A 23,865-nucleotide genomic window follows, 5' to 3' on the forward strand; every position below is an offset into this window, starting at 1 on the left:
TGGGGTGAGCCCATTATGTCCCTCTTGCAGGGCTGCACCTACCAGAACTGAGTCATTTAGCTTCTATTATAACTTTCCTGTCACTTTCTCCACCCAATCAACTCTCTTGTCATTTTCCCCACCCAATCCCACCTTCTCCTTGGGAGTCTGACCACCCTATTGGCTACCTCATACATTTAAATGGACAGTTCTGTGACATCATTCTCCCACCAAACCTACTGCCACCTGCTAGAATCTTAGGCTTGCTATGCAGTTGTAAACAAATTTGGATCATCGCAAGTGACCAGTGACCAGTAACCAGTCATTAGAGTGGCCAGTAAACAGTGACCAGTGAACTCCATACTGGGAAACATGTATTCTCTACCCTCAGCCACCCACACATCCTCTGGGGTGGTCTCCTCATCCTTTGTATCTGCAATTGATGTGACCTCTTCTCTGACCATGTCAGGTAAGGAAAGAAACATTTAAAAGTTTTTCATTAGACTTTTACCTTCCTCAATTTACTAATGGAGTCAAAAGAGCTTAGAATAATAGGGGAAAGGAGGGAACTAGAAATCTGGACACCTAATTTCATTTGGAATTTGACATGTACTGTGTATAGAACTGGACTATCTTACTCTCTCACAAAATCTGTTTCTTGATTTGCTACATGAGGATAACAGATTGCCATGTTCTGGCCCCTTACTTTTCTTGCATCTTGAGGGGCATGTTTATAGAGAATGAAATCAGATTTCATGGTTGTGTTGTTTCAACTGAAGGAGACAAATCCTAGGCAGGGTGGAAACCAAGGGATTTCCTCTGTAACAGTTTCCCTTCACCAAGATTTCCACTTCAGTATTTCAAATTTAGTACTCTTCATCAAAGGGACATTCACATATTTGGGAGTTTTCTGTTTAAACTAGGTGAAAAGAGAAATAGGGAGAGAAGAGCAGGAGGACAGGGCTGTAAGGAGGCAGATGTTCTTGGGAAAGCAAGTTTGTGACTGTTTAAGCACAAGGCAACAGGAATTCAGTGGAGGAAAAACATATAAAAATAAGGGAGAAGAAAATGTTAGAATAGTAGAGATGAAGAGAATGATGTTCTCAAGAAAAAAGAGGTTGGTTGGGATGGATGTGGAAGAAAAGCAAAGATTTGATTTAAACCAACAGACAGCATAGAGTGAATCTTCCCAGAGGCTGGTTTAGAGAATGTTTAGATTAACGGACCAGCAAGGAAACTAAGGCTTGAATTGGGGTATCACTAGGGTAAGCAGGTTATCACAAAAGTCACACGTGGCTGTTACAGTTTTTCCTATGACCTCTTTGAAAACCGACAATGTTGACAGTTTAAACATGAACATATTAGAAGTATGTTTTAGAAATGACTCTTCCTCCAAACATGCCAAGGAAAGTGGTTCTAGACAGAGCTGGAGAAATGGCATTTTCCATGTCCTATTTTGTTCTGATTCTTAAACTACAGGGATTTCTAAAAAATGTCTTGTCCAAACCTGCATCAGAAGGACACATTCCTTTGTGTGATATAAGCTGTCAAGGTGAAGATGTTTTCCATCTTTACAACAGTTTTTTTTTCTAAAACAGACAATATACAAATAGTCATTGATGATTTCGAAATCTAAGAAGCAAAAGAAAGAACTATATGAGAATAAAAATTCAAGCTCACATCTCTAATTCCAAGTTTATTTAAATAATTATCTGAAGACTTTTTGTTTTGTCTGCATTTCAAATAATTGTTTGGGGCTGGGGTGTAGGGTAGCTCAACCATTTTTGTTTTAATTTTGTTTTAACATAAAGGGAGAGGAAATGTCAGAATAAAAGACAAAAATTGTTTTAAATTTGTTATTGTATTATACTGTGATGGTTTTCTCAGACTTTATGGACAAGATTTTCTCCTAAATGTGATAATAAACTAGGCTTCTATGATTTTGTTAAAGCATTTTCCACTTTTTTTTTTATAACCAAAAGGATTATCAAAAAATGTGTTTGTATTAAATGAAATATCTACCTAGTGGGATTAATTTCTTTTATTTGGTGTGGGTAATCCTTAGAGAAAGAGAAACAAGAACAGTAATGAAATTACTTTACACTTATTGTTTTTTTCTCTAGTATGTACAAAATTTCTTTCGGAAATTCCTTCTGTCCTCCTTCCTTTCTTCTTTCCCTCACTCCCTCCATTTCTCTCTCCTTCCGACCCCGACTTGCTCCTTATTCCTTCCTTCCTCACATTCATTCTTTCTTCCTTTCTTCTCTTCTTTCCAGTTCTGAGGATTGAACACAGGGTCTCATGCATGCTAGGCAAGCATGATACACAAGCTATATCTCCAGGACATTTTACTTGTTTTCTCAGATAAGATCTTGCTGAATGGCCCAGAGTGGCTTTGAATTCCTGCAATCCCACTGCCTCAGGTTCCCGAGTGTTGGGACCAGAGACCCACCATACCATGCCCAGATTCATAGTGGGTTTTGGCTTCGGTTTTCGCTTTTCCATATGGCTACCCATCTGTTCACTTTACTTAAATTTGTGTTCACTTTACTTCAAATTTGTGTTCTCTTTACTTAAAATTACACACATTTTTAGTATAGTTTCTCTGTCTATATGTACTGCTTGAGAATGCACTCAAACTCACCTTCAATCATGAGCTTTGTTTTGATTAACAGTATTCACTAAAATCAAAGAGAAACATTCACTTTCATAATATTGTATGCATGATAACAGAACTCATTTCTTAGCAAATTTGATATACACTCACTTTTGCTACATATCCATATGTTCATTACTATCTAGTCATTCCTTTTAGTTCTGAGCTGTTTTTCACTTTTGCTTCTATCTTTCCAGAACATACTGTAACTCCCTCCAAATGAAACTTTTTGTAATATCTATTTATTAGTTGTAGTTCAACACAATACCTTTATTTTACTTATTTTTACATGGTGCTCAGGATTGAACCCAGGGCCTCGCATGTGCTAAGCAAGCACCCAAATGCTGAGCCATAACCTCAGCCCCCACATGAATCTTATGTAAAATGACTTTTATTCATGGATGAATTATCACTGTTGGTATTGTGATAACCACACTAAAGATGAGTAACCTGAAGCTCAGAAAGTTTCCATTTCTTTCAAGAAGCATTTCTTGAGAAACTGAATTTCAGGTAGTCATTTTCATGTAGGATCAGCAGTTAGGCTGAAAGAGGGCAAAGAATGACGCTTAAATTATCATTTGGATGGTAAAACTGAACTCCAGGAAATATCATGTGACCTGGACAAACAAAAGGAGATACTAAACATCACTGTGGTGATATCAGTAGATTTTCTATGAACAGGGAAAAACAAATTTCTGTTTCTCCAGATTTCTGGTCTTTGGAACAAGAGTCCTGGCCAGGAAGTAAGTTTCCATAATCTGTTGCTGATTGTGAACAAGTCGATCTCACTTCACTGACCCTTGGTGTACTCATTTGCTAACTGGTAATGTTGGAGTTTTCTCTGAGTTCGAAAATGCTTCAGTTCTAGGGCAAATTCAGGAGTCAATACTAGTGCAGGCTCAAAGGAACCATAGGAGAGGAAAAGGATGCTTTTGGGGAACAACGTGTGAAGCAGACCACTTCGGAATTCTGTGCCCAATTTGACAGAAAAGGCAGGTTATCAGAAGACTAGTTGCAGCCATCCTAAATGGAGGGATTTGGGGTCTCTCAATGATTATTAGAATGAGGGCCCTCCTGATTACTACCACATTAAGACGACATTATTCCTCGAATATTGTAAGAATCTGCCTGTCTCACCAATATTTTCACCACCTCTTCTTCCTACAGAAAATTTCCAAAATTCTTCTTTACATGGAAATGCTGATTCTCTGCAGCTCTCTCTTCCTGTGGTGACCAATGCAGCGTCCGTGACAGGAGGGGTCTGCAACTTCTCCAGAGCCTCTGCTCCAGCTGAAACTTCAGCATGGTTACTGCCCTCAACCTGTGGCACCTCCTTTCAGCCACTCATGGGCAGTGCCTACCTTTATCAACATGCTAGCACAGCCATGGTGTCTAAGGTTACTGGCCAGAACCTGATTCCCATGGCACCTGCCCCCTATCCAAGTATTTCTGAGTGGTATATCCCAGGAAGTGCTGAAAAGAGCTCATCTTCACTTGGGGACTTTAATCTGACTGTCACTGACCAGAACACAGCAGATTCTTCCCTATCAATGACATCCCAGTATGACAAAACTTCCGAAGCCAATGTCGTGATCCCTGGATATCCACTACTATCTGATAGGCTCGTCCAGGTGACACTATCTCAGATTCCAAATCAAGGACATTGCCTCTCACTACCCCACCAAGAAGGAAGCCAGGTCTACTACTATGATCAAAACTCTCTGGGGACTCTGCTCTCTGGAGAACATTGGCCCTGCCTGCAATCCTATGGCTCTGTGCCATATGCAGGAAGTAGTGCCACTGCCCCTCAAACAGAAATGGTGACAGTGCTGAAGGAAGTTCAGCCCACAAATGTCCTACCCTCAGTCCCTACACCTGTGACCTACTACTCTGTGTCCACTCAAAGTATAGAAGGAACAAATTTTCAAGGTGAGTACTAACACCAAAAAGGGGAAGGAATAAGATTACCACTCGAAATGAGGGTCCAGTTTTCAGCTGGTAACTGTGGGTCCACACATCCCTGGAATTCAAGTGCTGATTTTTTAATCACAATCTTGTTCAGCAGTCCCCATTTTCAGACTCTGTCAGAGAAGCATGCAGGACAGCATAATGGCCATCCTTGCATTTAAGAGACCTCTAGGAGCACACGGAAGGAAGCGGCTGTTCACTATTTTTGCACTCAGTCCAGCTACACAACCACACTATAAATATATTTCCCTAATTTTACTTTGGTTTAGAAAAATCAATCAACACATATCAGGATGTGACAGTTTAATTGATCCTTAATTGACTGCAGGTTTAACCTCTATATGTAGAGATGCTGTCCAAAGCAGGAGTCCAAAACCCCTGACCTTTCACATTGATTTCATGAGCAACAGCTGCACCCTCTCCTAGTTCATGGTGTTAAGTGTTCTTACATTCTGGGGAGAGTGGAGAGAATTGAGAGGCCCCTATATGAGGACGAGAGACTTCATAAAACAGATTTTCTGTGTTTCCCACAGAGGAGACAAGTGCTCTACCAGAAACCCATGCTGCCATGGTGATGAACCAGCCCAAAAGTAAGACTTCAAGGGATCACCTGTAACTAATATGCAACTCTTAACAGATACCTGTCAGTGGTCCTTAAAAAGAGCTAATAGAAATGCTTTCTCCACCATAGGTGGTTTCCCTGAATAGTGTATTTCTGGGAAGGGGGAGCATCCTACTTACCATCTTCCTTGGTTCCTTTGTAGGGATGGAAACTTCCCTAGGGATGGAGGCTTCCTTGGGAGTGCAACCTCCAAGTCAGACATTTTGTCTGCCACAGCCTCCAGAATTCCCACACATCTGCAATAAGAGAAAAAGCAAATAATTGAGAAAAACTCACAAACTGAACTTGGGGACATTACCACAATAACTCCAGTCCAGAGTTCTACAGATTTATTGGCATTGCCTCCAAATCAAAGCCAGGAACAGACAGAGATTAAGAATTTGTGTGAGATTAACACCATGCTCTCAGAGCCACTGGATGCCTACCAGATTGCCATGGAGAGCCAGGATCCTCCACTACTCCCTTTAGACATCCCTGAAATCCACCAGCTTCTGGCCTCCATTGGTCCTCTGGACCAAGAGGAGAAGCCACATTCTGAAAATACCCATCTAGAAAGGAGTAGCCTGAGTCTTGAGGACCAAGGCACACTTGGAAATGGGACTGAATTTAGCAGTGGTTTTGCAGACCTCACTGCACTGGTGGGGGATATTCACCTTCCTGAGCTTTTCAGTTCCTTAAAAGACTTTGAACAACCTGAAAGTCCCACAATAACAAAATCCAATGATACCAGAACCATCATGGAAAAGCAGGGGCAGGAAATCACAAGTGCCTTAAAGGGTCCTAGTGAGCCAATGAGGAAGAACAAACATAAAGAATCGGAGTGTCCTGATGGAACTCCTCAGGCCAAAATGCAGCCAAGGGATCTGGAATGCACATTAAGAGGAGAAATTTCTCACAGGGATGCAGACAGTAGCAGGGCTCCTATGCACACTGCCGAGCACTCTATCAGCAAAGCTCAGAAAGCTGCATCCAGCAGGAACAGCAAGGCTAAGGGCCATGGGCAGGAAAAGACCAAGAGGACCAGAGAAAACAGCTCCAGGAAAGCCCAGGAGAGGAAGCAGCCAGGCAATAAAGTCAAGGCAGAAGAGAAGCCAACTCTGCCCAAACCGAAGGGGAAGAGGAACCAACCTGACCTTTGCCAAGAGGCCTTTAAGAAGCCTCGGAGCTGTCTCGGCATGCACATGCTGGAGTCGGTGCAGGTTTTCCATGCATTGGGGAAGAAGAATGATAAGAAAACTGGGCTGTCTTCCTCCCGGGCCCCGGGAAACTCAGGCCGTAACCAAGACCCCCGTCCATGCCCAGCTAGGAAACCATGGCTGGCAGTTAAGGGTCCTGAGAAATCACAAGTCAAAGCCCAGAATCCAGATATTAGTGCTGAAGGAAAGGGTCCCTCTCCATCCATTTATGAGCCTCCACCACCTGGGAAGGTTAAATTGGTACCTTTGCCTTTTCTGACCCTGGAGAAACCTCCACCTCGACCAGTAATCAATCGGAGGCCACAATCTCTGGCCTCACGCAGACCCACTGGGGCTTACCCTGCCCAGCCTGGCCCTGCTAGCTCAGCTCAACCCATGGCAGTCAACCAATCCCAACCAGCTACTGCCAACCCATCTTGGATGCGTCCTGCCAAGCCAGCTCACCCCGTTTTGACTCATGCCATTCAGTCAGGTGTGAGTGCTTCTACCCAGCCTAGTGTCCCTCGGTCTGCTGCTTCTGGGCCTGCACCCTACAAAACATCATCTTGCACTTCTCTCCATTGGCAACCAGTTCCCAATGTTGGGACCAAGCCCCAGTCACAACCGCCCAAGCCTCAAAACCAATATCTTCTCCAAGACTTTGCCTTACAACCAATTCCATGGAGGAAACCCAATGTTTCTGGGCAAGTAGTATCAACTCCCATCACCAAACAGCAGAGGCCAGAGCGGGAAGCCATGAAGAAGAAGGCTCAACAAGAGCGTGAGAATGCTGCCAAGTACACTGCTTTGGGGAGAGTGCAGTGTTTCATTGAGAGGGAAAGAGAGATGGAGATTTCTCGCTACTATGGCTACATAATTTAAGAGCTGCTGCGATCAGTGGTGCCACTTAGGGACCAAATAGTTTTCCACATGTATATAGATAGAGAGATACACATTTATTTATTCTCAGATGCTTTCACAGTTTAATAAAATTATATAAAGAAATGGGATATAATTCACTAATACATAATAAAGAGGCCTTCTGGTACCACTGACAATTGTTAGAAAATAAAGAGGCCTTTGGGTACTACATGGGTACCAAATGGTGTTCTCATATACACATAGATAGATAGATGAAAATTTATTCATTAGGCACAGTTGAAAAGGTAATATAGTTTAATAAAGAAATCCTATAGTATTGATGAGAGGGTAAGTAATAAAGAGGCTTTATGTTGCCATTTGAATACCAAATAGTTTTCCACATATATATACAGAGAGGTACATAGATACAAAGGTATTCACTTATAGATTTTTAAGACAATATAGTTGAATAAAGAAATGTAGTAGAATTGTTTGAGAGATAAGTAATCAAGATGCTTTCTGGTACTGCTTGGGCATCACATAGTTTTCCACATGTGTAGATACAAATTTTATAAATATGTAGATATAAAGATACAAATGTATTAATTCTAATATATTTTTAAAATTTAGTCAAATTGATTGAAGAAATTCAATAGAATTGGTTAATAGATAATAAAGAAGCCTTGTGTTACCACTTGGCTATCAAACATTTGTCCTCATAGATGTATGAATATGTACTCCTTCCAATATACTTTTAAAACTTAATAAAATTGAATAAAGAAATGTAATGGAATTGATGAATAGATAATAAACAGGAGTTTTGAGTTTGAATGGTTGTTAAGTGTGGTTTAGTTTGGTAGCGGTGGGGATCACAGCCTGCATGAGAAGAAAGGAACTCAAAGTTGGCCAGGACAATTGAAGTAAAGGCTAGGAATGGGGGAAAGAGGAAGGCATATGATCTAGCACTAGGAAGGCAAAAAGAAGAGAGATGTATGGGCTTACTGGAAGAATCAGGAATTGGCAAAATGGCTGACCAATAACACAATGTTGGAAACTAGGGTTAAAATGATAAAATGTCTATCAAGTTGAAAATGATAGGAGACGGGTTCAGGTTGACCAGAACAAATGCAGAAATCAAACAAAAAACTCTCATGGAGAATGGCCTATTTTTTGGCCTACCTGAAAGATATTTTACAAAAGAAGATTCAGGGCACAGCTCCACCACGTTTGGGTCACTTAAGATCCTAGCTGGGAAAGGTGAATACAAAACACAGGGAATCTACCAGGGGTGTCAGAGGGTTCACAGTTACCCTGAGGGAAGCTGATCACCTGGGACTTGGCCAAGTGAACTGCAGCAGCATGAGGCCCACCCAGAACATGGCCTGGAATAAATCACCATTGACTCAACACCCATGCACCAGGACAGCAGAGATGCACTACTTGAATTAACCTTCACACACAAGGCCAGTATCACTCTGACACTTTACTAATGGTCGAGAAGCAAGGCCTCAATCTGAGGCTTGTGTCCTCAAGTCCTCAGTGTTGGCAAGGGCCCCCTGCAGGCAGCCAACCTGGCTTTCAGACCACAGTATAGAGATGTTGGGGTAGGGGGTGAAGGAGAGAGATCACACAGGAAAGGGCGATAAATACTGAACTGAGAAGCCTGTCAGGTCCTCTTCCATTGATTCTGGCAAGCGCTGTCTTCAGGGACCATTGCCATGAACCGAACTCACAAGAAAAAAAATCACTCCTTGGCTTCCATCTCCACCCAACACAAGCAGAGTGCGCATGCACAAGGATCAACCTGCCAACAGCTGCAGGACCCAGCAGCCCCAACAGCTTTTACCCATTCCCTCCAAATTGCCAGTCACCATCTTCACCACTCTTCCCACAGGAGACATTGCCTTTTCCCACATTTTGGAAACTTCCAGAGATATTTAACCCCAAAACGTATGTATCACAATTTGTTGAATTATCTGTCCTACAGATTTGAAATGTAACCTTTATGACATATTAAATTCCTATGTGTATTTGCATTCTTCTTTGTAGAATTTGCCTGGCTTTCTTGCTTTTCCTGTTTACCAGGTCTCTGGGATATTTTTTATCATGCATTTCATTTTTTTAAAAAAATATCATTATTCTTTCATTTTAGACATTATCTATTATGTTCATTCATGTGTTCCCTTTTAGATTGGTCTTCTTTTGATTTCTACCGTCTCATCTAATTTCCATTTATGTTGTTCTTTTTTATTATGAATCATAAAACTCAACATTTCAACCATTTTTATGTGGATAACTACAGCATTAAGTAGATGCACAATGTTATTCAAGCATTACCCACTATCCAAATCCAAAACTTTTCACCATCCCAAACAGAAAGCTATATCCATGATATAATTTTCCATTCCCCTCTCAGGTTCTGTCCTATTTTGCATTGCTTGGCCTTCTGGTTTTTAGCTAGTTTTGAAAGAGTGGGCTACTATCTGATGTGCTTGGGGGGTTCTCTTCTGACTTGTTTTCATCGTCTTGAGACGATGCGATTCTCCTGTTTCTTAGAATACCTTTATTTGGGATTTGGTTTCCTTCTTTTCTTTCTATGCACTTTTTATGCAAAATGCACTTTCTTTGTGAAAGTATGGTTGAGGACAGAGTTTCTTATGTGATGGAACAGAAACTTCCACCTCTCCTTCCTCCACCTCTTCTTCTCCCCTCCAGTTCTGTCCCTCCCCATTCTCCCTCTGCTCTCCTTCTCCTCCTCCTCCTTCTTGAACTAGTAAAAACATATCTGCTTATTTTCTAAAATTTTCTGGCTGTTTCCACCTGGAGGTTTATCCTTTGTGTCTATTGTTCCTCCCAGCGATTTCTCCTCTGGGTGAGGCCATGTCCTGAAAAGGAGCATTGGCTGTTCATTTTTCAAGAGAGTAGAGGGTCTGGACACTGTCAGCCCTTCTGATTTGAATGTGCGACATTTGTACTTATAGCTGCCCCTCAGTATCCACAGAGAACTGCACCCGGGACACCTCACAGACACCAAATTCCACAGAGTTGAAGAGAGACTGCACACATTCAAATGATCTAAATCATCTCTAATTACTTATCATAACTACAATGTAAATGCTATGTAAATAGCTGTTGTACCATACTGATTATACATCCTATAGTACATATTGTAGGAGACCTACTGCACTCACTTTGGGGTTGGCCAGAACCCCTCTCATTTTCAGCTGCTCTTCTCCTGCTGGCCCACAGTGCTTTGCACAAATGCCTGCTGGAGCTTTGAAAGCCTCCTGTCTCCCATTTCCTCTGCTGCAAGTGCTGCTGCCAGGCAGGTCTGGTGCCTCCTGCTGGTGGTTGGCCCTATCCTCTTGTTCTGAGGTTCCTAGGGAACACTGTGTTCTCTACTTTTGTGGTAAATGCTACTCTAGGGTTTGGCTTTCTTTCGTCTATTTCCATGGCCTCTAGGCCAAATGTGTCTTTTTCTTCTCTTTGTTTTGGGAGACTCCAAACTGCACTACTGCCTGCTACTTTCTGAAATCTTGATGGATAACATAATTATTTTAAATTGAGAACATTGCAGGTTTCTGTTCCCTGAAGCAGAGCTTCCTTTCCCCCAAACTAGTTAAGACTCTGAGACAGACAGTGAGTCTCCTGTAACAACCATGGCACCTGGTGTCTCTGCTTGCTATGTTGGTGTTTGAGTGAGAAGCAATCTCAAGGTTCATGGGGGAAGGACATCTGGCCACAGGAAGGGGGAGTAGTCTGCGGGACAGGTGGAGAATGGGGACATAGCCTCTAGTCCAAATGTGTCTTTTTCTTTTCTTTGTATCTTCTTTCTGAACACATTTGAGAAGGAATCTCCTATTTGCTCTTCCTCCCCTGGGGGTGGGGGTGGGGTGTCGGGTCTATACACAGTTTCCTTGTCTTCCTTAGCATCATCTTTCCAGTTGTCCAAGCCAGAATCCTTTGACATCCTTTGACTCCTTTTTCCCTCTCCCAACCACACACTTGGAATTTTCCTAAATTTTATCTGCCCTCTCTTCACATGACATCTAGAATACTATCCACTTCTAACTCCATTCCTCCATTTCTGCTGTAACATAATCCCTAACCATTTACTGCCTTTCTCTATCAATGATCGGGGACACACACATTTTCCATAAAAAGACAGATAGATGGTAAATACATAACTGTCTGTGAGCCAGATTGTCTCTGTCTCCATAGCTCCACTCTGCACTTGTAGCATGAATATGGCCATGCAAAATAGAGAGAACACATGAACTTTAGCTTTGTTTGAATAAAACTTTATTCACAAAAACAGGCTGTACTGCTTCAAAGACTCTGGCTCTGCCTGATCCACTGCTATGCTCCCTTTCAATCACTCCACCCCAGAACCCCTGAGCCCACTGGCTGTTCCAAGCCTAAAAAATGCTCCTTAACTCCGTCAAGCCTCTTCTCAAATTGTACCTTTCAATGAGGCATTGTCTCACTACACTCTTTGAAACTGCAATCACCTCTCAGGGTTTCTCCCTTCCTTCCATCTGATTCCCTTCACCAGGGACCACATCTCCTGCAGTGTTGTGAACCTTTCAATACACTGTGCAATTGAATTCTTTGTTGTCTTTATGGTTTAGACTTCCCATCACTCCCTTGCCCGTCAATTCCTAAAATGTAAGACCCTTGAGGGCACAAAATTTTCTCATATGTTGTTCATTTCCATGTGTCCCATATCTTCAACAGTGTCTCAAAAATAAGAGTAGATCAGTACATGTTTGTTGAATGGCATATACCCAAAGGGCTTAAAATCAGCATACTATACTAATGCTGACACATTCATGTTTACAGCAGTTCAATTCATAATAGCTAAATGATGGGACCAACAGAGCCCTTTAACAGATGAATGGATAAAGAAAATGTGGTATCTATATGCAATGGAATATTACTCAGTGATAAAGAAGAATGAAATCGTGGCATTTGCCAGTCGATGGATGGAACTGGAGACTGTCATGCTAAGAGAAATAAGCCAGTCCCCCCAAAACCAAAGACCGAATGTTCTTTCTGGTATGCAGATGCTAACAAAGAATGTTGGGGGAGGGGGAGGGAAGAGTAGAAGTTCACTGGATTAGAGAAAGAGGGATGAAGGGATGGAAGAACTTGGGAATAGGAAAGGCAGTAGAATGAATGGGACATAAGTTTTCTATGTTCATGTGTGAATATGTGACCAATGTAACTGCACCCGACAAACAACCACAAGAATGGGAAGTTAGGGATACATGGGTTGGGCAGCTGAGCATTGGGACCAAGGGCTAAAGCTGAGAGACTTACAAAATGCAGACCACCAGGGCACTGCTTATTTCTCCAGCTCTGACCTGCTGTTCTACCAGGGGTCTAATCAGGCCTGTGTCTGTCTCCCTCCTGAGTAGACCACAGGACTCATCTAAAAGGCCTTCCTACACCAGCTCCTCTCCACGTGGCCAGACAGAAGTTCCAGAACAGGACTGTCTCCTGTGACATTGACTCAGCACACAAGTTCATTGTGGCAGGGCTGCCACTGTAGGTGTGACCAGATCAAACTTTATAGCATGTGGTAAGATCATTATTGAGAGCAATATAATTTGTACATACTGAAATATGCAGATTTGAATGCTGTTTGCCACTCCTGTTCCCAAGCTTCATAACAATTTGTTTTCATTCACTTAATTCTATTTTGCAGTCTCAGCGTCATCATACACTCTAAAACTAGTCTAAAATGTGGTCTGAAGAACCTATAGAGCCTTGGTATAACATAGCATCACGTTCTCCCTGACCTAAATCCTCAGTTTTTATACTGAGATTATTGTTTCAAGCATAACCCCATCCCTACATTTTGTACTGATCAGGATGACTGAGACTCATTTTGGTTCACCCTACCATACTATCTGTCACTGAGGTCCTTCTATACTCTCTTCTCTGTTTTATTAACGATTGGAAACCCTCAAACCTCCATATGGTACATAGGTCCTACCCAGAACAGTCACATTTTATTAGTGTCAACTAATTCTCAATTGCTCCAAAGAACCCTTATTCCTGTCTCTATTTTCCTCTCCATGTATTAGGTATCTGGAAAAAATACCTAAAATCCTCCAATGATCTCCTGTGAGGCTTAGCATTAGAAGTCACACTCTTTACCTGGATTGCAGAGGGATTCAGCCACTGTGGCCTCACTGACCTCATCTCCCACTTTCTTTCTTCCTTGCTACTCTCCAGCCACACCCTCAGAACATCTGCAGTTCCACTCCAGACCTTTGCCCAGCTGATTACTCTCATGAGGTGCTTTTGTAGTGCTCTTCACTTGGCTGGTTCCATCTTATCATTCATGTCACCTCCTCAGAGAGAACTTCCCTGTCCATCCATTCTAAGGAGCTACCCAGTTACCCTGTATCAGTTGGTCTTGTTTCAGTTTTCTTGATAGTCCTGACCCCTCTCTGATATGGTTTGGTTGGTTTATTGTCTTTCTTTGCCCACTAGAATATGATGTCCAGAAAGACAGGAGATTTCTGACTTGCTTCCCGCTCCCTTCTCAGTGCCGACATTGTTTTGTGACCCCAGTGGACATTCAATACATATTCCCGGTTGCTCACATATTACTGAGGTCAATGCTGTCTCCTTGTGCCCAAATCAATTCCATGGATGGTCTAGCCAATTATGGTGATAACCACGATGTGCAAAACTAAACCAACCATTATGTTCCTGGGACCAAGAATTCTTCACAAGGTAGTCTGAGGTAGAAGCATAAAGCCTCAAGATTAGATGCCTTCATTAGCTATCATGGTTGGGAATCTATGCTAGCCAATGGATCTACAGTGAAAACGAACACATCCTGTTTTGATAGATTTCATAGATGTTGGCTTAGAGCCATCAGAAGGACAAATAACTTTAAAAGATGAGCAAAGGGGCTGAGGTTGTGGCTCAATGGTAGAGTGCTCACTAGCATGCATGAGGCACTGGGTTTGATCCTCAGAACCACACAAAAATAAAATAAAGATACTGTGTCCACTTAAGCTCAAACATAAATATTTTTTAAAAATTCAGCAAGATCCTTCGGAGGATTTAGGTCGGTTGCATGCATTGAAACACTACAGCAGCCTATGTGGAACATTGCTAGGGAACAGAGGTTAACAGAAAGCAGAAACGGAATGTGTATTAAAGACATTGTTCACACTGGTAAGATGTTTGCTGTGAACCCATTGGGAATATAAAAAGACAGAATTTGAAAACTAGATACTTGGGAAGACAAAGATGGGATGAACTGTTCAAATATAGGTAAATACACAAATGCATTGCAATTTTAAAATTGTACATTAGTATTGTAGGTAAATTATCTTCTTTTTCACATGGAATTGGGATTACCTGAAGATGTTGTCCCTTAAGAAGGGAGGTGATTTAGCCTTTGAAGAGGTGGGCATTAAGCCCACAAAATGTGGGCATTCAAGAAAAAGGTGGCCATAAAACCATATATGTAAAACCATAACATGAAGAGTAATCTGTGGTTTGGAGCACCACCTATATTTTTTTTTAAGGACTGATATCTCCTGTCAGCAAGGAAATGTCAGGATTGGAAGACATTTTCTTCCTCATGCGTTTAAAGATCTTTAATATGTGTGTTTGTTAAAATTAGTGAGTAAATGTGTTCCTGATGGATTGGTTGTATTTTATAAATACTCTTTTCCTTATTTTCTGGCTAGTTAGCTATGCACTATATAATTTATATTAAGTAATTCAAAATCTTTGTTTCAGTTAAATGTTGCATCTCAAGGTTGAGAATTTCTAAAAGAGTTAAATGCCATAAGAAATTTTAGGGTCCTTTGGTGTACTTCAGGTCAGGGATTTTATCATTTTCTATTTGTTTATATATTTATTTATATTTTATTAGTTGCTCAAGACAATACAATGATCTTGACATATCATACATTTGATTCAAATAGGGTATTAATTCTTATTTTTCCACATGTACAGATTGCAGGATCACATTGGTTATAAATCCATGTGATTACATACAGCAATCCTAGTGTCAGTTGTATTCTCCTGAAGTGAGTAGTAAGCAGACCCTGCAACTTTTTTGTATTTATAATTTTTTAAAGTTTTTTTAAAGACCCTGTCTCAAAATAAGATTTTAAAAGAGGAGCTGGTGACAGCTCATAATTCCTAGTACCAGAAAAAATGGGGGGTGCCTAGTAGGATATCTTCTGGTCATTGAGGCTTGAGGGTTTCCAGTATTGAAGGGGAAAATAGAGCCCAATACCTCCTCTTCCCCACCCTTCTCTCTCTTCCATTCAGGTCATAATGTAAGCAGCCTGTTCCACCATGAACTCTCTTTCATCTTGTGCTGCCTTGCCAACTGACTATGGACTGAATCATCCAAAGCTGTGAAACAAAAGAAATCCTTTCTCTTTTATAGGGTGATTATCCCAGGTGTTTGTTACAGTAACAGAAAGCTAACAATACACCACATTCCTCCTGGTTTTAGGCCTACTGCTTTTCAATGATGTGAAATTGACAAACCTCCAAAACAGGAAGCAAACATCACCCAATGATAGGACAATCCCTAAAAAGGGAAAACATTGATCCTCTCCCAAGATATCCTTTCCTGTGGCAGTGCAATAGACGCTCCACTATTGCCCTGTAAAAACACTGCTTAGTTTAAAAAAATTATAATTTTTGCATTGAGGACACTGGAAGGCGAGCTATCCCCAGGCAAGGACACCATTACCCTTGGTGCAGCTACCTCTTCCCATGTCCCATTCATTGAGTTTCTATAATGAGTAGGAATGGGCTCCACTGCCTCTACCTCCTCAGGTTGTCCATTTGAGGAGCCCCAGGTTACAGGGTGGGTGAACAGCCATGCGGTTTCATTTCTGATTGACACAGCGGCAAGCCGTTCACATTTGACACAATGGATTGGACCCACTTTTTTGGCAGACACCCTCATTATAGGGCTCTCAGGAACCACTACATATCCACTAAAGACACTCCCATTTTTTGCACAATTCAATGCTTCTCATTATCCATTCTTTATACTTATGCCACATTGCCCTTCTCCCTACTGGGACAGTATCTGGTCCACAAAGTAAAAGCCTCAATCATCATCCCCCCTTTAAACTCTACTACCATCTTCTTAATACATTCTGGCCTAGATCTAGTCCCTGAGTCCCCTAAGCGTCTGATTGTTCTTTCCCCCTTGGAATCAACCCCACAATATAGGATACTTCTCAACCTATAGCTAAACACCACTCTCCTCTTCATATCCAACTAAAAACTACCACTATGTTCCCTTCCCCAATATCCATTAACTCCCTGACTCTCAGAAGTTTAAAGCACATCAATCATCTCCCATTTATTATAGGTCCATCTCGTCATACCAACCACCTTTCCTCACAACTCCCCCATATTCAGAGTAAAGAAACTCAATGGCAAATTCTGGCAAATACAGAATGTCAGAAAAATCAATGAGGCAAGTGTTCCCACATATCCTACAGTATCCAGTCCCTATACCCTTATCTCATATCCCAGCCTCCACCACACATTTCTCAGTGCTCCACCTGAAAGCTACCTTGTTCACTATTCCCCTCCATCCTGCCTTATGCTCACTTATGCCTTTAACTGGACTGACCCAGGCACTAATGTGTCTCAGCAGCTCACCTGGGCTGTTCTCTCACAGGGCATACGAGACAGCCCCCGCTAAATTGGCCAGGCTCTCCAACAACACCTGTCCACCTTAAATTTATCTCCCAGCCATCTCATACAACATGTAGATGATCTCCTGCTCAGTAGCCCATCCCCCAAATTCTCCAAACATCACCAAAACCCTACTTAATGCCCTGGCCTCCTAGGGTACAAGGTCTCTCAATCTAAGACCCTGCTCTGCTCCCCTCAGCTGCAATAGTTAGGTATCCTACTGACCCCCCAACTCCCAAACAATACCCTCAGAATGACTCCAGGCCTTAAAGAACCTTCCCCTACCTTCCACTAAAAGAGATAGGCTTTCCCTCTTAGGACTTTTTCAGTATTTTCCCATCTGGATACCCAAATTCCCTCTCAGAGCCAAACTCTTTTATGAAGCCTCAAAAGGGAATCTTTTAGATCTTCTTCCATCTCCCCATTCCTTTTCTTCCACCATTTCTACTCTCCAGAATTCTCTTCTGGAATCACTAAATCTTTACTTACCTATCCCTAGTAAGCCTTTCTTCGTGTCACTCCACTCAGGCAAAGAAGACAAAGGAGTCCTTGAGACTTCTCTAGCAGAAATCAGGGAATATCCCCCGCCCCAGGACATTCTCATCCAAACAATTAGAATTAGTTTATCAAGGTTGGCCCTAGGCCTCAAGGTTTTAGAGACTTTAGCCCTACTGATTGATCCCTGAGGCCAGAAAAAAACATTTTTTGACATTTGTATTATGTCAACTTTTTACTATTCTTATCACACACTCTCTTTCAGAACATCTCAGCTCCTGGTCATTTCTCTCAATTCCCCCAACATTCCCCCAACCAGAGTCCAACGACTGCATGCACAACTCCTGGATCCCCTAACTAGGTAGCAGCAAGACTCCCTATTAATCCCTGCCACTCTTCTCCCAACCAAAATCCGCTCTGCCCCTGTGATTCCACACTCTTCTTCTGAACCCTTGATTTGTATTATTTTATTTTTTTAATATTTATTTTATAGTTGTAGTTGGACATAATACCTCTATTTCATTTATTTATTTTTATGTGGTGCTGGGGATTGAACCCAAGGCCCGGCCTGTGCAAGGAGAGCACTTTACCACTGAGCCAAAACCCCAACCCCTCACTTGATTTCTTAATGAACCCCTCTTCACATATAACTGATCAGCCAATCCCTGACTCTCCAGCTGGTTCATAATTGAAAGCTCCCAGACAGAGTCTCTGTTGGATATAGAAAATGACAAACTCCAAAATACTGTGACATGGGAAGTGGGGGTAAAGGAAAAACCAGCATATTGATGGCATTGATCATTGCCCACTGCATTCTATGCCAGTGACAGAAAAATCCCTATAAAGGAAGCCAGAGCATTGATACTTCCACAAATAAATCTTTTCCCAGTAACACTACAATGAGACTCTGAAGGGAAAGAGTTGAACACTGAATGCTGACCACAGACCCTCCATTCTACTCCAAGTAAAAACATTGTAGAGTAAAAACACATTTTCAAATTCTCCCAAACCTGTTTCCGGAGTACTCATTAATTAAGTCACCTTTCTGTAACCTACATAAGCATTGATTCCCCGTTGGGCGTGTGGCTCATTTTCCACCTTCTGAGAAGTGGGTTCATCGAAGGCAGCACTCTGTTCCTGCATAAAAGCTGTGCTGATCCATGAAGTTTGTATCCAGCCTGGTCCTTTTTTGCTAACAGTCCCCAAACCTTGCAGGCTATGCTATACTTCAAGGAAAGATTACAGCAGATTCTTCTTTTGTCCTCACCCATTTCATTGAGGCTCCTCCCCTCCCCTCAGGCACCACATCTTAACAAGCTGAACTTGCTGCTCTCACTCAAGTTGTATCATGAGCCAAAAACAAATCAGTCAATATTTTTACTGATGCCAAATTCACTTATAACATAATTCATTCTAATATCCTAATCTGCAGGGAAAGAGGTTTTCTTCCTCAAGCAGGAATTCTTAATGCTAATTACATAAAAAATTTGCTTGAAGCTGCTCCTCTATTCCACAAGATGGCAGCGTTGCAGGATGAAGGACATCAGGCTGGCAAGGGATACATTTCCTTAGGAAATAATACAGGGGACTGGCTGGAGAACAGGCTATTCTCTCTTACCACCACCCTTAATTATCACAAGCCTCTATGTTCACAAATCTACACTTTCTCCGTGAAGAAACTAAAGTCCTATTATCTTACCCTGATATGAGCTCCCTCCAATGATCCCTTAATAATTCACTAAACCTGTCCTCTTCACATTTACAGTATCTCCAACAAGTTCCTCAATCCTGAACCACTTGTCTCAAGGATAACCCCAATCCCAATGTGAGACCACCCTCATTTCTGACACACCAAGCTAGGGAGACCTTCCTGGCAAGAACTGGCTACTTGACTTCACCCACACGTCCCCTGTAAGAAAAACAAATAGCTCTTAGACTCCGTAGACACCTTTACTGCATGGGTCATAGGCTTTCCAGCCAATAATAAGAAGGCTTTTACCATTGCAACATAATTTCCCAAGAAATAATTCCATGTTTTGATTTACCTTCAAGTCTCATATAGGCCCCCAAGTTACTTTCTTTATTACCCAACAATTGGCTAAAGTTTAAATATAAAATGAAATTTCCACATTCCCTATCGTCTGTAGCCCTCAGGAAAGGTTGAAAGGACAATTATGTCCTTAAAGGCAACCTTAACCAAATTATCTAGAGATATTCCTTGGATTTGATTAAGCTCTTCACTTCGGCCCTTCATGGATCCAGAGACTGCCCCCAGATCCTCTTATGATCAGCCTCTTTAAACTTCTTTATGGGAGACCCTTTGTTCCCCCACCACCATTCAACCTCAAACACCTAGCATTCCTCAGGTGTGCCAAAACCCTCCTACCTCACCTCAGGGATGCCCTCGGGAAATATGCCCACACTCATCTTCCAACCCCCAATCTTCAAACTCTCCAATAAAGCGACATAGACTGGTAACATGGATTTAAAAAACAAATCCAACAATATGCTGCCCCCAGGAGACACATCTGACTGGAAAAGATATACACAGGCTGAAGGAGAAAGGTTGGGAAAAAATATACCACGCACACGGTCCTCGCAAACAAGCAGGGGTGGCCATCCTCATATCGAACAAAATCGACTTCAAGACTAAGTTAATCCAAAGGGATAAGGAAGGGCATTATATACTGTTAAAAGGAACCATTCACCAAGAAGACATAACAATTATCAATATTTATGCACAAAATAATGGTGCTGCGACGTTCATAAAACAAATTCTCCTCAAGTTCAAGAATCAAATAGACCACAACACAATAATTATGGGTGACTTCAACACACCTCTCTCACCATTGGACAGATCCTCCAAACAAAATTTCAATAACAAAACTACAGATCTAAATAACACAATCAATAACCTAGACTTAACTGACATATATACAATATATCAACCATCATCCAGTGAATTTAATTGTTTTTCAGCAGCACATGGATCCTTCTCAAAAATAGACCATATATTATGCTATAGGGCAACCCTCAGTAAATATAAAGGGGTGGAGATAATACCATGCATTTTATCTGATCATAATGGAATGAAACTGGAAATCAATAATAAAAGAAGGATGGGAAAATCTTATATCACATGGAAAATAAACAATATGTTACTGAATGATCAAGGGGTCACAGAAGACATAAAGGAGGAAATCAAAAAATTCTTAGAGATAAATGAAAATACAGACACAACTTATTGGAATCTATGGGACACAATGAAAGCAGTTTTAAGAGGGAAATTTATCGCCTGGAGGTCATTCCTCAAAAAAAAAAGAAAAACCAACAAATAAATGAGCTCACACTTCATCTCAAAGCCCTAGAAAAGGAAGAACAAAACAACAGCAAATGCAGCAGAAGGCAAGAAATAATTAAAATCAGAGCGGAAATCAACGAAATTGAAACAAAAGAAACTATTGAAAAAATCAACAAAACTAAAAGTTGGTTCTTCAAAAAAATAAACAATATTGACAGACCCTTAGCCATGCTAACGAAGAGAAGAAGAGAGAGAACTCAAATTACTAACATACGGGATGAAAAAGGCAATATCACAACAGATGCTACAGAAATAAAGAAGACAATTAGAAATTATTTTCAAAACCTATATTCCAATAAAATAGAAGATAGTGAAGACATCGATAAATTTCTTAAGACATATGATTTGCCCAGACTGAGTCAGGAGGATGCACACAATTTGAACAGACCAATATCAATGGATGAAATTGAAGAAGCAATCAAAAGACTACCCACCAAGAAAAGCACCGGACCGGATGGGTATACAGCGGAGTTTTACAAAACTTTTAAAGAAGAATTAATACCAATACTTTTCAAGTTATTTCAAGAAATAGAAAAAGAGGGAACTCTTCCAAATTCATTCTATGAGGCCAACATCACGTTGATTCCGAAACCAGACAAAGACACCTCAAAAAAAGAAAACTACAGACTTCATCCATGATGAACCTAGATGAAAACTTCATCCCTGATGAACCTAGATGCAAAAATCCTCAATAAAATTCTGGCGAATCGGACACAAAGGCACATCAAAAAAATTGTGCACCATGATCAAGTAGGATTCATCCCTGGGATGCAAGCATGGTTCGTTATATGGAAATCAATAAATGTTATTCACCACATCAATAGACTTAAAGATAAGAATCATATGATCATCTCGATAGACACAGAAAAAGCAGTCGACAAAGTACAGCATCCCTTTATGTTCAAAACATTAGAAAAACTAGGGATAACAGGAAATTACCTTGACATTGTAAAAGCTATCTATGCTAAGCCTCCAGCTAGCATCATTCTGAATGGAGAAAAATTGAAGTCATTCCCTCTAAAATCTGGAACAAGACAGGAATGCCCTCTATCAACACTTCTATTCAAGATAGTTCTCGAAACACTGGCCAGAGCAATTAGACAGACGAAAGAAATTAAAGGCACAAAAATTGGAAAAGAAGAACTTAAATTATCACTATTTGCGGATGACATGATTTTATACCTAGAAGACACAAAAGGGTCTACAAAAAAACTACTAGAACTAATAAATGAATTCAGCAAAGTAGCAGGATATAAAATCAACACGCATAAATCAAAGGCATTCCTGTATATCAGCAACAAAACTTCTGAAATGGAAATGAGGGAAACCACTCCATTCACAATGTCCTCAAAAAAAATAAAATACTTGGGAATCAACCTAACAAAAGAGTTGAAAGATTTATACCATGAAAACTACAGAACCCTAAAGAGAAAAGTAGAAGAAGATCTTAGAAGATGGAAAAATATACCCTGTTCATGGATAGGCAGAACTAACATCATCAAAATGGTGATATTACCAAAAGTTCTCTATAGGTTTAATGCAATGCCAATCAAAATGCCAAAGGCATTGCTTGTAGAAATAGATAAAGCAATCATGAAATTCATATGGAAAAATAAAAGACCCTGAATAGCAAAAGCAATTCTAAGCAGGAAGTGCAAATCAGGCGGTATAGCGATACCGGATTTCAAACTATATTACAGAGCAATAGTAACAAAGACAGCATGGTACTGGTACCAAAACAGGCGGGTGGACCAATGGTACAGAATAGAGGACACAGAGACCAATCCACAAAGTCACAACTATCTTATATTTGATAAAGGGGCTAAAAACATGCAATGGAGGAAGGATAGCATCTTCAACAAATGGTGTTGGGAAAACTGGAAATCCATATGCAACAAAATGAAACTGAAACCCCTCCTCTCACCATGCACAAAAGTTAACTCAAAATGGTTCAAAGACCTTGATATCAAATCAGAGACTCTGCGTCTGATAGAAAAAAAAGGTGGCTACCATCTACATATAGTGGGGTCGGGCTCCAAATTCCTAAATAGGACACCCATAGCACAAGAGTTAATACCAAGAATCAACAAATGGGACTCACTTAAACTAAAAAGTTTTTTTAACAGCAAGAGAAACAATAAGAAAAGTAAATAGGGAGCCTACATCATGGGAACAAATATTTACTCCTCACAAGTCAGATAGAGCCCTAATATCCAGAATATACAAAGAACTCAAAAAATTAGACAATAAGATAACAAATAACCCAATCAACAAATGGGCCAAGGACCTGAACAGAACCTTCTCAGAGGAGGACATACAATCAATCAACAAGTACATGAAAAAATGCTCATCATCTCTAGCAGTCAGAGAAATGCAAATCAAAACCACCCTAAGATACCATCTCACTCCAGTAAGATTGGCAGCCATTATGAAATCAAACAACAACAAGTGCTGGCGAGGATGTGGGGAAAAGGGTTCTCTTGTACATTGGTGGTGGGGCTGCAAATTGGTGCGACCAATTTGGAAAGCAGTATGGAGATTCCTGGGAAAGCTGGGAATGGAACCACCATTTGACCCAGCTATTGCCCTTCTCGGACTATTCCCTGAAGACCTTAAAAGAGCGTATTACAGGGATTCTGCCACATCGATGTTCATAGCAGCACAATTTACAATAGCTAGACTGTGGAACCAACCCAGATGCCCATCAATGGATGAATGGATTAAAAAAATGTGGCATCTATACACCATGGAGTATTACGCAGCACTAAAAAATGACAAAATCTTGGAATTTGCAGGGAAATGGATGGCACTAGAGCAGATTATGCTTAGTGAAGCTAGCCAATCCCTAAAAAACAAATACTAAATGTCTTCTTTTATATAATGAGAGCAACTAAGAATAAAGCAGGGAGGAAGAGCAGGAAGAAAAGATTAACATTAAACAGAGACATGAGGTGGTAGGGAAAGGAAGAGAAAAGGGGAATTGCATGGAAACGGAGGGAGACCCTCATTGTTATACTAAATTACATATAAGAGGTTG

The 23,865-nt window shown here is 41.0% G+C and overlaps 1 protein-coding gene across 1 annotated transcript; it reads left to right on the plus strand.

Annotated features, from left to right (window-relative positions):
* The first annotated feature begins 351 nt into the window (after window positions 1–351).
* LOC143380490 (uncharacterized protein C2orf78-like) lies at window positions 352–7,282 on the plus strand. The gene is given in 4 exon segments (XM_076833555.2): window positions 352–448; window positions 3,803–4,564; window positions 5,368–5,475; window positions 5,478–7,282. Coding segments are annotated over 4 exon segments (2,772 nt in total).
* The last annotated feature ends 16,583 nt before the right edge of the window (window positions 7,283–23,865 follow it).

Source organism: Callospermophilus lateralis, chromosome 14, assembly GCF_048772815.1.
Source record: "Callospermophilus lateralis isolate mCalLat2 chromosome 14, mCalLat2.hap1, whole genome shotgun sequence".
NCBI lineage: Eukaryota > Metazoa > Chordata > Mammalia > Rodentia > Sciuridae > Callospermophilus > Callospermophilus lateralis.